The following is a 12,660-nucleotide window of genomic DNA, read 5'->3' on the forward strand; positions in this document are numbered from 1 at the left end:
AAGTACTATGCTTTGTGTAGTCATGGAAAAAGCAAAAAAGTTCCTAAACTGTGTCTGCCCTTTGTAAATTGTTACACCAGTTTTATTGGTTAAATTCTAACAGCTGGTTTTATCAGTGCACTTTGAAAAGTATTAGAAGAAACAAACAAACAAACAAAAATACCTGCGTCTCTTTTCAAAACATTGGCGGGAAATCTCGCTCGCAATTTATCGGTAAAGCAATATATAATGAGTTAGGAACAAAGAAAAACAAGGATCTACCTTTTACTTCATGTATTTTGTTTTAATCCCTATTTGTGGATCATTTCTGTTCAAACGCCTCTTGTGAGCGCCACTTCTATTGTGGGGAATGATGTCGCGGCACACGACCGGCGAGCGCAGATTTGCGTATTAACGAGGATTTAGGTCTATTAACGACAAAAGGCGCAGTTCATGGCACAGGGGAGCGAGGGAGAAAGAGTGAGTTCGACTTGTGCGTCAGCCTCTCACTGATGTACAAGCGGGCCTCGCTAATAAATGGAGAGACATCACACCGAGTCATTAGAGAGCTGAGATATGAAGGTTTCACCGCGGCGGGCCGCTCAGGGCGACAGACCCTGGGGAGCGCGCTCCTCTACCCGGCCTTTTGTGTTGGACTGATGGACCACGCAGATAGCGTTAAGACCATTATGAGCTCCATCATTCCAATGAAAATCCTGGAAAATAGAGGGATTTTCTTTTTCACTGTTGGTGTTAATTCTTTTCCCCCACATTTGTTACCACAAAGGATTAAAGGGACATGCTGAAAAGAGATATGAAATTACAACAGATAAACAATAATTACGACATTGTTCTAATGCCATGTAATTGTTGTGATTGTTTTTTTTAAGACTAAAAAATATATTTCACATACATTTTTGTCATTGTTGACATTATTTTATTGTAAGACGTAGCGTAAAAGAAATGTTCTGACATCTGTTGACATCTTTAAAAATGCCAATGCTGTGATATTTCATTTCCTACTTATGTTTGTTATTCTTTTTGTCTCCACTTTCATTAAGTCTCTTCAGCCGATTGGAGGATGTTGATGGCTTTTATAAAAATAAATATAATTAATCACCTCAACAAAATCAAGCGGAAACTCCACAATTCGCTGCGTTTGTATCTCACAATCACGTTAATTAAATTTTCTCTGAATTAATTCGACACAACAGCCATAACACACCCTCCTGCAGGAGTGAGGCACCGTGAGCATTTTAATGACCCCATAATTCAATTAACCGCCTCCATCAGTCCCATCATTGATTTGTGAGAGAAGAAGAAGGAAGGAAGGGGGGGTAAAAAAAAGCTGCTGAAAGTTGAATTCTGCAAAGTAGAGGCGGCCTGTAATTGCCCAAGACACAGAGATCGGAGGGAAGAGTGGGTGTTGGTGGTGGTGGGGGGGCTGGGCTGAGGTGGCCGTGTATAAATAGTGTAGCACTCAAATACACAGCCACAACAGCAGGAGTGATCTCACCTCCTCTCCACCCCTTCTATCCTGTCGCCGCTGTCAGCCTCCACAGAAAAAGAGCGCAGAGCCGTCAGCAGCAGCAGCAGCGGCTGTGCAAAAAGAACACTTAGCGTTTTCACGGTGGATATTTCACCCCCTGAAAAAGCAAGAAAAAAAAAACAACAACAAGAGGACCACTACTGAGCGACAGAGGCGAGCAACCATGGAAGAACTTACGGCATTCGTGTCGAAGTCTTTCGATCAGAAGAGCAAGGAGAGCAGCAAAGAGAGCATCACGTACAGGGAAGTTTTGGAGAGCGGCTTAACGCGGGCGCGGGAGCTGGGCAGCCCGGAGACCAACCTGCAGGACATTACGGACACCAACCACTGCCCCGTGCACCTCTACAAGGACCACGTGGAGCTGGAGAAGGAGAAACTGAAGGACTTTAATGTTTCCAGGGCGACAGAAGGTGAGCCTTTTTTAATATAGTTTGTTCTTGCTCAAAAAAAGAAAAAGAAAAGAAAAATCCTTTATGTTGGCAAAAATATCTACAGGTCAGCTGGTTCTGCGTCGGGAGGGAAAACACTCAAAGTCAAAGCGTAAAAAACGCTTTAGATATGGACGTGAACGCGTTTAGTTTAAGGAACCCCTTATTCGGATATTCCACATAACAGGAGGCGGGCCCTTCGTTTGAACAGCGCTTTAACTATTTCATGTTTTCAGACATCCATTTTATTAAAAAAAGAATAATAATTTATTTCTTAAATTGTCTTGTTTTATAGGATGTATCAACTATTCGATAATGCATATAAACATATCGTATAAATTGCTATTTCAAAAGTTAAGCCTTTAAAAATAAATACATAAATAAAAATAATGATAATAATAATGAAACTGGATTTTTTTATGCAATAATATGTGAGGTACTTTTTTTACTCTACTGAAATATAAATTGCAGGCAATCGTCTCGGTCACACTACATCCTGTAATGCAACATCTAAAACTTCCACTGCAATTTTATTATGGTATTGAGCTGCCTTTCAAATTTTATTGCCTGTATTATAGGTAATCCATTCATGCGCTTTTATTCATTTTTCTGCACCTACCGAAATCACAACTAAATAATTATCACATAGTTTTTTTATTATGCAAAAATTAAAAAAATCTTTTTTAGCATTTAGAAAAGCGGTCGAATATTTTATAATGTGTATAAAGCAGTAGCTTAAGCAGCATTACAGGCCTTCTTTAACTCAGCAGCCAGACAGTGTGCATTGGCTCCAAACATTTTATAGACAGTTTTGACTTGTTTCAGGGTCAGCTTTCTGCAGTTCCTCTGCACCTCTTTGCCATCCGAGATCAAGGAAGAGGCATTGACTTATTACACATTTATACAAATCAATCAGCGACGAAACAGTTTCACGTCAGGAAACTACAACCAGCAAAAACTGCGACTGAGCAGATCAGTTTTAAACAGCTGACATCTGCCTTACTAATAATAGTAGCAGCAGTGACTTCACTGTAAAAGAAGAAAGCCCAAACTGTGGCAGCTTTTCCGGGTGGTGGCGAGAATGTCAAAATTATTCTTTTTTTGTTTGTTTATAATATGAATTAACCTGATTTTACAGAGGTGTGTGTTTAGTCTTCTTTCTGTTGTCTTAATGTAACTCTGTATTTTTAACTCGCTCTCTTACAAGGCTCACATGAACATGAGACTGATTTACATGCATGTCGCTGACATTAGACACTGACTTATGGAGGTTGGAAATGCAGCCACAGGCCCCATCCCTCAAGGATCAGGCTGGCTCCTGTTTTTTGTGCTGCATGGTGTTAAACTGCCAGGCCCATAAGGCCCCAGTCTTTCCCCCATTGTCTTGGCTGAATGTGGAAGTCTGTGTGGGTTTTAATGCAAGCGAGTATGTGTGTTTTGTGTTAAACCCACTCAGTTTTTTTTTTTCTCTTTTCTCCAATCACCTAACCCTTTCCAACAGGGATATACGAGTGCAAAGAGAAAAAAGAGGACGTGAAGTCCGAGGACGAGGACGCGCAGGGCAAACTGAAGCAGCGGCGGAGTCGCACTAACTTTACCCTGGAGCAGCTCAACGAGTTGGAGCGGCTCTTTGATGAGACGCACTACCCGGACGCGTTCATGAGAGAGGAGTTGAGTCAGAGACTGGGACTGTCTGAGGCCAGAGTGCAGGTAAGGAATCATCACACACACACAAAAAAAAAACCAATCAATATAAAATTCTTATATGGGGAGGTTTTCTGCAGACTGCTGCCTCCACAGTAGTGGTACACACCATCAGGCAATCTTTGTTACTAGCTCCTAGTAATTGTACAGTGGAGTTTTGTGCGTTATATCAACCATCTAATCAAAATCGTGCAACTGCCATAGAGGTATGCATACGGTTGGCGTTAAAAGCAAAACCTCAGCTCGAGTTTTGGAGTTTATTTGCTAATAACACAGGAGAAAAATGTAAAAAAAAATATATATTTGAAATGAATGTAGCAAATTCTTTTCCTATTATTATTTTGTCAAAACCTCGTTTTTTTAAAAAGTTTTTCCTCAGGCTAATCCTGTTTTTAAACCTTATAATGACACCCCCCCCCCCCGCCCGCCCCGCCCCCCGAAAAACAAAACACCAACAAATAAACAAAAAAACAACAACAATACTACTACGAATAATAAAGAATTAAGAATTAATCTTACACTCTCCGAAATAGCATCCTCCAAGCATTTAACGTCTATTGACGCCTTTTATTAAGGCTGTTTAAGATTGGCAAGTTCTTTATTTAGCCTCTACAATGTTTAGCCCAAACGGTCGGTTTAAATTTAGTCTAAATAAGGGGTTTAAACTGAGCTAATTTCAAAAAATTTTTTTTATATCAGCATATCGACGTATTTTCACCCTTCATTTTTAACAACGGTTTCACGTTGCTGAGACGGAAGGCAACGTAGATGTCTTTTTTTACGTCTATTCCATGAAAATGGCTTAATCTTTGAAAAAGATGCGGCCCTTTTACTGTACATGATAAAGAAAAGCAGTAGGTCTCTGCGTGTTTCTTAAAACATTGAATACTATATTAATTAAAGAATAGATATTTATAACATCCATACTTTAATTTATTATTGCAAACTAATGTTACAAAGTTTGCTGTAAATATAATGGAAAAAATCTGCACAGTGTGTTGGTTATAAGATTTTCTGCACACCTTCAGACAAATTCCCATTCGGACAGAAAATGAAACAGTTTGGAAATATTCAAACATGCATTTTTAGCTTGTGTTCTCTGTGATTGGCTACAATAATTAGAATTATTAATATACCCCAATAGGTGTTGCGTTGATTGCAGTCAAGTTTTCCAAAACAGCGTGATTTGCTATAAATCATCCAAGATGTAAGAACCTATAGTGAACTCACAGCGGTGGGCCTGCATTGTTGGAGGGAATAGAAGAAAAAAAGGAGAAAAAAAAACTCCCCAACAATGATTAAAATGAATGAAGAGCCTGAATGGCCGCTTCAAGGGACGCGCTCTTATGTCAACTCGTATCCCTCCTCATTTTCCTTGCAATATCTGCCACCGGCTTTGATGTAGTGTCCCCATAAAAACAGATTAGAAATAACTCAATTGTGAAAGCAACTCTGCTGCTGTTCTGATCTATCTAATCGGATGAATAAGCCCCATCATAGAGCTTTATGAGCGCAGCGACTGCACCATTTTGGAGCTGAACACTGTCGGACTGCAGTTGACAGCGCGATGCGGGGGTGAAACTGCAATCCCAGCTAATAAAGTGTGTTCATTAAAATAATTTACGGCGTGCGTGCGATTCGCAAAGTCAAAGTAGTCTTGGTGTTTTTTCCCCCTCTCAGATCAGATGCATTCTAAGCGCCCAGACTTCTCACAGGAAAAGTCTCAGAAAGCCATTTTTCTTGCTCTTTTTTTTATTTTTACTGCACCCTGACATGTTTTTCTGCAGTTTTGTGCAGCAGGGTCGTTGTATAGGCTGTGAACCTGCGCTCCGAGCAGCTGTCAATGAATCTAATTGAAAGTTATGAGAGCTCGGTGAGGAGCAGGCAGTAATTCGGTTAGGACTAATATCTCTGGGTTTTCTGGCGCGCTGCTAAATTAAATGTCATTATTCACTGTCTGTAAGGAAGAATCCAAACGGAAATGAGATTAGGGTATTTGTGAAGCGCATCATTGAGTGGTCCTTAATGAAGAAATAACTGTCTGAACCAGTGTAGTTCACTTTGCTTAACATACTGGCGCGTAATTGGAATTGATCCGGGGCCCGTCTTAATATTAGCCTTGATTTATCTGAGGGATGGCTGTTGCGTGGATGCAAAAATCACCTGGGATACAAATAAACAGGTTTGTATCGCTGAAGAGCTAATCACACATACACAGACACACACACTCACACACTCTAAATAAAAATACGCAAATATAATATAAAAAATAAAATAAAATAAAATAAAATAATATAATTTATTTAAAAATGGCCCAGAAAATATTTCATGATGTGTTTTAGGGCGACAGAGTACCCCCCCCCCCCCCCCCCCCCCCCCCCCCCCGCCTCTCCTCATCGTCACTAATGACAACGTTTATCCATTGGCCCCCCTGTTGCTGCAGCAACAACCATGGACGCGGCTCCGTTGCGCAGCTGGAAACGGGCTGGTGGCGCCCTGACTCTGAGTCATCACCAGTCTGCTGCATGCGCCCTCTCTCTGTTAAGTCCGCGACCGAGCCACTAATTTCGCATCTGCAAATGATAATCATTGCTGGGGTCGACGGGGAAGGGAGATAATGTTATTCAACGAGGCAAATTAAGTTGATGGCGATTAACAATACAGGCTCGCATTAAGCCCGCAGCTTTAAAAGGCAGGCTGCGAACTGGGGAGATGGGTAACGAGTTGAACAACACGTCATCACAGTGTTTTGTTTTTGCATTATTGTCCTGATGTATGATTGTGGCATGTTGGACTGCGACCCTATAATCTTTATTTTTGTTCATGTAATTAGCTATTATAGAGAATCTTAACTTCATTAAGTTTGGCTTTAATTTTGCTTTCAGAATTCAAATTTTTTATATTTATATTAAGAAGACACACCTGATCATTTGCTACATTTAAAAGGTGTACTGTAAGCCCTCCTATTCATTTATTACTTTTGGTGATTTTAATAATCTAAATATAACATTTAAAAAATAAATGTTGTGGGTTTTTTCTGCTTCTATTTATTTTCTTGGCAGTTTTAATGCATTATTTTCACCTCTGTAAATGCAGGTTTGGTTCCAGAACAGAAGAGCGAAATGTCGAAAACAAGAAAACCAAATGCACAAAGGTAAATATCCCCTCCAACACCTATCAACTATTTCAACTCCATGTATTATTCTTATATTGAAAATATTTTTAAATAACGTATGTTTAAGATTCTTTTATATTCATGTGCAAATATCTGTGACCTCCTCATCTCATATAACAACAACTGTCTGGCTGTCTGACAGACATCTTTCCCTTCTCCCCAGGTGTGATTCTGGGCAGCGGCAGTCACCTAGATGCCTGCAGAGTGGCACCTTATGTCAATATGGGCGCCCTGCGAATGCCCTTTCAACAGGTAGGCAGTGTTTTCAAGATTAAAATCTGAATCATAAATCATTCAGGACGTGCAAGCTGTGGGTGAATTAAATAAAAACAAGGAATACTTCTGATTACTTTGCTATTTGCGAAGCAGGTCTGAATGTGAAGAGATTTCTATTTAAAAAAGCATAGAAGTTATAGTTTGCGTGGCGTTTATGTGTGTTAATATTACAAAAAAGGAATTAGGCATGGGTCTTCTCCAACTCTGTGGGGAATAACACAGTACCCTCCCCCCCACACTCACACACCTGTTGCTGCATACTGCTGGTCAGATGGCTGAAAGAAGGCTCCTATACATTTGCTAGGATTACAAGAAAAAAAAACTGGGCTATTTGAAAATTATTTCTGGTTGTAAAAAACATGGCTGGGCAGTATAGAGTAATTACTAGGCTAATATCAACTTGTTACACTTGTGTTCCTTTGTGAAGAGCAAAAAAGCAAAACGGTACAATACTTTGGTGCAGTTAGCATGATTACTTGAAAACTATTGCTAAATTTAGAGGGAATTTATTTAAAAATATTTGCGTAACTCTGTGGTTCCAAATAAGACAAAATATGTTACATTACATCTGTAACAATTGATATATTATTTTTGCCGCTGTATAATAAAAGTGTTTATGTCAAGTTATACATTGCTGTTTTAACTTTTGTGTTAATACCGTGAAATTGTGGAGAAAGAGGAGAAGTAGTGGACACTCATCTGATCTGGCGCTGTCTTGGTTCTGCATGTGGAGTGCTGTGTTGTCTGCTTGACCCTCGTGAAAAGCAGCAGCCTAATTAAGCTAACAGTGCGGCAGGCGTGAGCACATAAAAGGGGATGATGAAAGCGGGGGGAATGGAGTGGGCTCTGATGGATATTGGCGTTGAGCTGCGCTGGCAGGGGCGGAGGCTTGGAGGCCTGCATACTGAGAGAGGCACGCTGTATGAGGCTGAAACCGGACGTGGGCATTCACAGATGCAGTGAATGGCTGGAGGTTTGCAAGGGTAAAGGTATAAGGTTGTTCCGCAAAGTCCCCATGCCCTTGCTCTCTAAAAGTTACTCAACTGTTTGTGTGTTTTATGTATCAAACTTTCCCACAAATGTGCAATATTAATAATATATTTCGTAAAAGACACACACAGACTGAAAACTGTTTTTTTTTTTTTTTTTATAGTTGTCAATGACTGTTGCAGCATTTTAGTTAGAAGTCAGGGCACAGGAGGGATAGGCAACATAGATTTTTAAAAATCAGCATACAGCATAGTCAGAGCCTCACAAATATAAATACTGCTCTTAAAACTGAACTAGTGCTAAATTTAGTTAAGCCCAAAATAGTTCATGTCCCTAGCTGATTTAGATCCAAAGCATTTTCATTTAGCCAAAAGGTTTGCTTCTGATTGAAAATGATGCAGGCATCTCTCAAAAGATACCAAAATAATGTAAAAGCAGTATCAATTTTTAAAACAACTATTTGTCTGTTTGTATTTACATTTTCTTTTCAAAAAAAGCAGCATTTCCGGATAAATCAAATCATCACCCTCATCTTCAGTTATTTGCACAGATTCTCTATCAGATCCAAGTTTGGTCCTCTGGCAGGGCCGCTCCAAAATGTTACCAACACTTACAGTAAAAAGAGACATGTTGGTCAAATTAAAAGATTACTTAATTTAAAAGATTACTTAAAACCTAAATCTGCCAGGGGTATAACTGTATAGTAACTGTAGCTTACTTTGGTACAGTTATTGGAACAGTTACATTAAGCAGGGCAGTTTCACCACTAAAAACACTAATACTAATTATAATCAGTCATATTTCCAAGTATAAGGATATTTATTGATACAATCATGGAAACAACAGCAAAAGTAACAATCCTCACCATAATGTCATGTTTTGAGGTTTTTCAAACATCATCAAAGTTTATCATTATCACAATAAATTACATTTTTATCATTGATTTGAATTTCCCATCTCTAGTGTGCGGTACCCGAAGCCATATATTTATTGGGTTTGTTTCCTGCAGCTGCTTCTGTTTGGGATGCCTTTGCAGAATGCATTTGCGGTTCAGCCTAATTTTCCCTTCCATTTGCCTTTAGCTTGAGTAATTTTTTGGTGTTTTATGTGCCAAGTTGAAAGGAAGCAAAGTGAAAAATAAATATTTAGTTTAGGTAAAAACCTTTGCCTTTGTGTTGGCTAATTCTACTTTGGTTGGTGAATAAAGCGTGGAGTACTTTAGTTACCCCCTTTTCTTTCTTTCTTTCTTTCTTTCTTTCTTTCTTTCTTTCTTTCTTTCTTTCTTCCTTCCTTCCTTCCTTCCCGTGGTGCTTGAAACACATGAGAAATGGCAACACAGCTCAGCTCTCTCTGATGCTTAATTTTCACCCACTTTATATAAAATAATTGCCAAGAATGTGAAAACTGATATCCCATGCTCCTTATGGTTTCTGGTTCTTTTTTTCTGCTTGACTCAGGAATATGTCTGAATAAATATTTATAACTCCAAATGTGCAAATCTCTTTTTAGTGCAAAAGTTGTTTATTTATGCAATCGAATAAATAATCAGCATAACAAGCCTGTATATTTCAGAGTTAAAGAGATATGTTCTGGGTTGTGGAAATACTTTGATTTCTGGCGATTAAATTGGATGTGGTGTCTGAGAGCAAAGTATGATTCATTAACTTTTAGAATAGCTGACATGAAGAAAGGGCTAAAGTGTTGACCGTGGCCCTCAGCTATTTTCTTAGAAAACACACCGTAAGCAACAGCTTTGAGGGGGAGCTTAATAGTGTCAGAATGTGAAACCTAAATCCTCAGCTCCTTTTACACACATGATGACTAACTCCCTATTTCGCTCCTCTGCAGGTTCAAGCACAGCTGCAGCTGGAGGGAGTTACCCATTCCCACCCTCACCTGCACCCTCACCTGGCCGCCCACGCCCCCTACCTGATGTTCCCGCCCCCTCCCTTCGGATTACCAATTGCGTCCCTAGCCGACTCGGCTTCTGCGGCGGCGGCAGTGGCAGCGGCCGCCAAGAGCAACAGCAAGAACTCCAGCATCGCCGACCTGCGACTCAAGGCAAGAAAACACACCGAGGCTCTGGGACTCTGACCCCACCAGGCTGCCCCTCTGCTCGCCTGATGCCCATAATCGCCTCTCACACAAGACTGGGCCTGTGAAACTGGGCCGTGACACTCACAGCTAAAACTAAACTAAACAAAAACACTGAGTGAGAATGAAAGAGAGGAACACATAGAGAGAGAAGGGGGAGAGGGAGTGTGTGTGGGAGAGGAGGAGGAAGGTGGGAGGGGAGGGAACAGTGGAGGAAGAAAATAAAGCAGGAGGAGGAGGGAAAATTGTCACAAAACCAGCTGCCAAAACAAACCACTTGTAGAGAACGGTAATTAAATACCAGTGAAATCACCTTTTACTTTTCGCCCAACAGGCAGGACTTCTGCGGGGCCAGTGGCTCAGTCCACTCCAGGCACAGATCACATCCCAAGGACCGTACAAACACATGTGGATGTCTGTCTGAGGGCCAGGCCGGGGCCCCCCGTCAGACCAGAGGACGTTAGAACAAAGCAAACTGGCAGGGTCGAGAGCAGAGACTCACTGCCGCTGGCTGCCATCCCTTTGACATTCAGAGGGGTTGAGCTTTTTCTTTTTTGGGGTGGGGAGGGGGGGCAGGCCCACACATCACCTCACCAACGCTTTGGAATAGCTTTCACCTTTCCACCTTGCTCAGTAGTTTAAAGAAGAAAAAGAAAAGGCCATATTTGTCTCCAACCACTGTGTTTGCTGCTGCTGCAGAGTGCATGAGCTCTAAATGGACCACTCTGAGACCGGTCCCACATCTCCCACCTGACGCAACTTCTCAACAGCTGTTTTTAACACTGCCATTCAGCAACCCTATCAAAGTCAAAGGTCTCCATCCCAACCCAACAACTCTGTTCTTGTGGACTTGTGCTGTAACAAAATAAACAGTTTTCTAGATTTTGCTTTGCTTTGGGAGGGGAAGAGACATTTTTGTGCGATGCTGGACTTGTGACGGCCAGACTCGGGTTGAATTCCTCCTCACAGCGTGCTCTCTCTGTCTTTATTTCCTTCTTGTTGTGTTGTATCTTGGGTAAAAGAAGTGACGATAGCCTTTGCACTTCAGGTCATGTAAGAGGGTGTTTACAAATGGCACTACAAGCAGATACTACTTTACTAATTAAAGAGGGAGGGGAGGGAGGGTTTTGATATCATCATGATAAGTATAGGGTATAACGGGGATTTCTTTTTGTTTTTTGCTTTTGTAATTCTAGAAAATATGAAGAAAGCATCAGTCAAACTGAAATGGAGTTGTGTGCAGTTTAAGTGCAATACTGTAAATAGCAAAAAAAAGTTAAAACATCTAACAGTTAATCCTCGATGATAAAGAAGCTCTTTTTTGTTTTGGTTGTTTTCCATGCACTGTTGGAAAGTTTTTTTTTTTATGGCAGTGCGTGTTTTATTTCAATCAAATAAAATCAATCAGGTGCCATATCCCACATAACCCTCACGTATTCAGACATTTTGTTTCAATAGGGCACATCTGTCTGGGAAGACATGAGCACAGTTTTCGGATGCTGCAGAAACAAGAAACAAAATCTAACATAGCTTAAGATTTTGGACATTTTGAAAATAACAAATCAGACCTGCAACTTAAAGCAGGTAGTTGTTTTCAGTATAATTTGCCTGATTTTGCATGTATTAAGTGACTTTTTATCAGTCCTTCCCAGTTATCTGAGACTGTGTTTCATTGTTTTAAACAAGGCATTTAAACTAAATTCAAAGATTATTTTCAAAAATATTCAAACACTGCAGCACTAAATATGTAGATCATTTTCAGGTCTATGTATACCTCCAAATATTTTCTATGTGACCAGACCTCCATTTACAAATGTTTATCTATGTCTCCATTTTAAATTAAACCTATGGGTGTTTTATTTTATTTATTATTTTTGTCTGAAAGTTTTATGGAAAGATGAAATAGCTGAACTACAAGTGTACATTTTTACATGGCTTTGCATTTATTTTTGTATGTTTTTTAAGTGTTGAATTTGAATTAGGAGGTGTGGCCGTAGTGCATCGTTTGCCTATAAAAAAAGTAAAAAGTGTAAAAAAAAAAAAAAAAGGGTAATGTAGCGTGTCTGAGTTTACAAAGATTTCAGGGATGGTTGAACAAAACAATTCTCCATGGAATTCGTTGTACCCATTCAAATTATATTCATTTCAACTGCAAGCATGCCTATACATGAATCATCGTACAGCTGTTTTTGTTTCCACTCCTTTTTGATTTACAAAAATATGAATGTACATCTTGTACGAGTAAAATATCAATAAAGCTATAAATATTTGTACTTGAGTTTTGAAATATCTTTTATTGCTGAGAGATATCTAGTTTGATGGAAAGAAATGTGTTGTAAGTAGAGGTCAACCAGACCTTTCTTGCCCAATACCTATCTGTCAATTCGAATTTTTACCTCTTCCCAATTGCTTTTGTTTTTGTTCTTTGATAGATGTAGCAGTTTTAAATTCAACAGAAAACGAAG

At 39.8% G+C, this 12,660-nt stretch overlaps 1 protein-coding gene across 2 annotated transcripts; it reads left to right on the forward strand.

Annotated features, from left to right (window-relative positions):
• The first annotated feature begins 1,461 nt into the window (after nucleotides 1-1,461).
• On the forward strand, nucleotides 1,462-10,756 carry shox (short stature homeobox). Of its 2 annotated transcripts, XM_047369664.1 has the most exons (6): nucleotides 1,462-1,938; nucleotides 3,458-3,666; nucleotides 6,757-6,814; nucleotides 6,978-7,087; nucleotides 9,950-10,162; nucleotides 10,530-10,756. In XM_047369664.1, the coding sequence occupies exons 1-6, from the start codon at nucleotides 1,692-1,694 to the stop codon at nucleotides 10,617-10,619; spliced, it is 927 nt and encodes a 308-aa protein (XP_047225620.1). In that variant the 5' UTR covers nucleotides 1,462-1,691; the 3' UTR covers nucleotides 10,620-10,756. The 2 variants fall into 2 exon arrangements, with proteins under 2 accessions (XP_047225620.1, XP_047225621.1); XM_047369665.1 differs by having other exon boundaries at nucleotides 1,464-1,938; nucleotides 6,999-7,087; nucleotides 9,950-10,672.
• The last annotated feature ends 1,904 nt before the right edge of the window (nucleotides 10,757-12,660 follow it).

Source organism: Girardinichthys multiradiatus, chromosome 7 (assembly GCF_021462225.1).
Source record: "Girardinichthys multiradiatus isolate DD_20200921_A chromosome 7, DD_fGirMul_XY1, whole genome shotgun sequence".
Lineage (NCBI taxonomy): Eukaryota > Metazoa > Chordata > Actinopteri > Cyprinodontiformes > Goodeidae > Girardinichthys > Girardinichthys multiradiatus.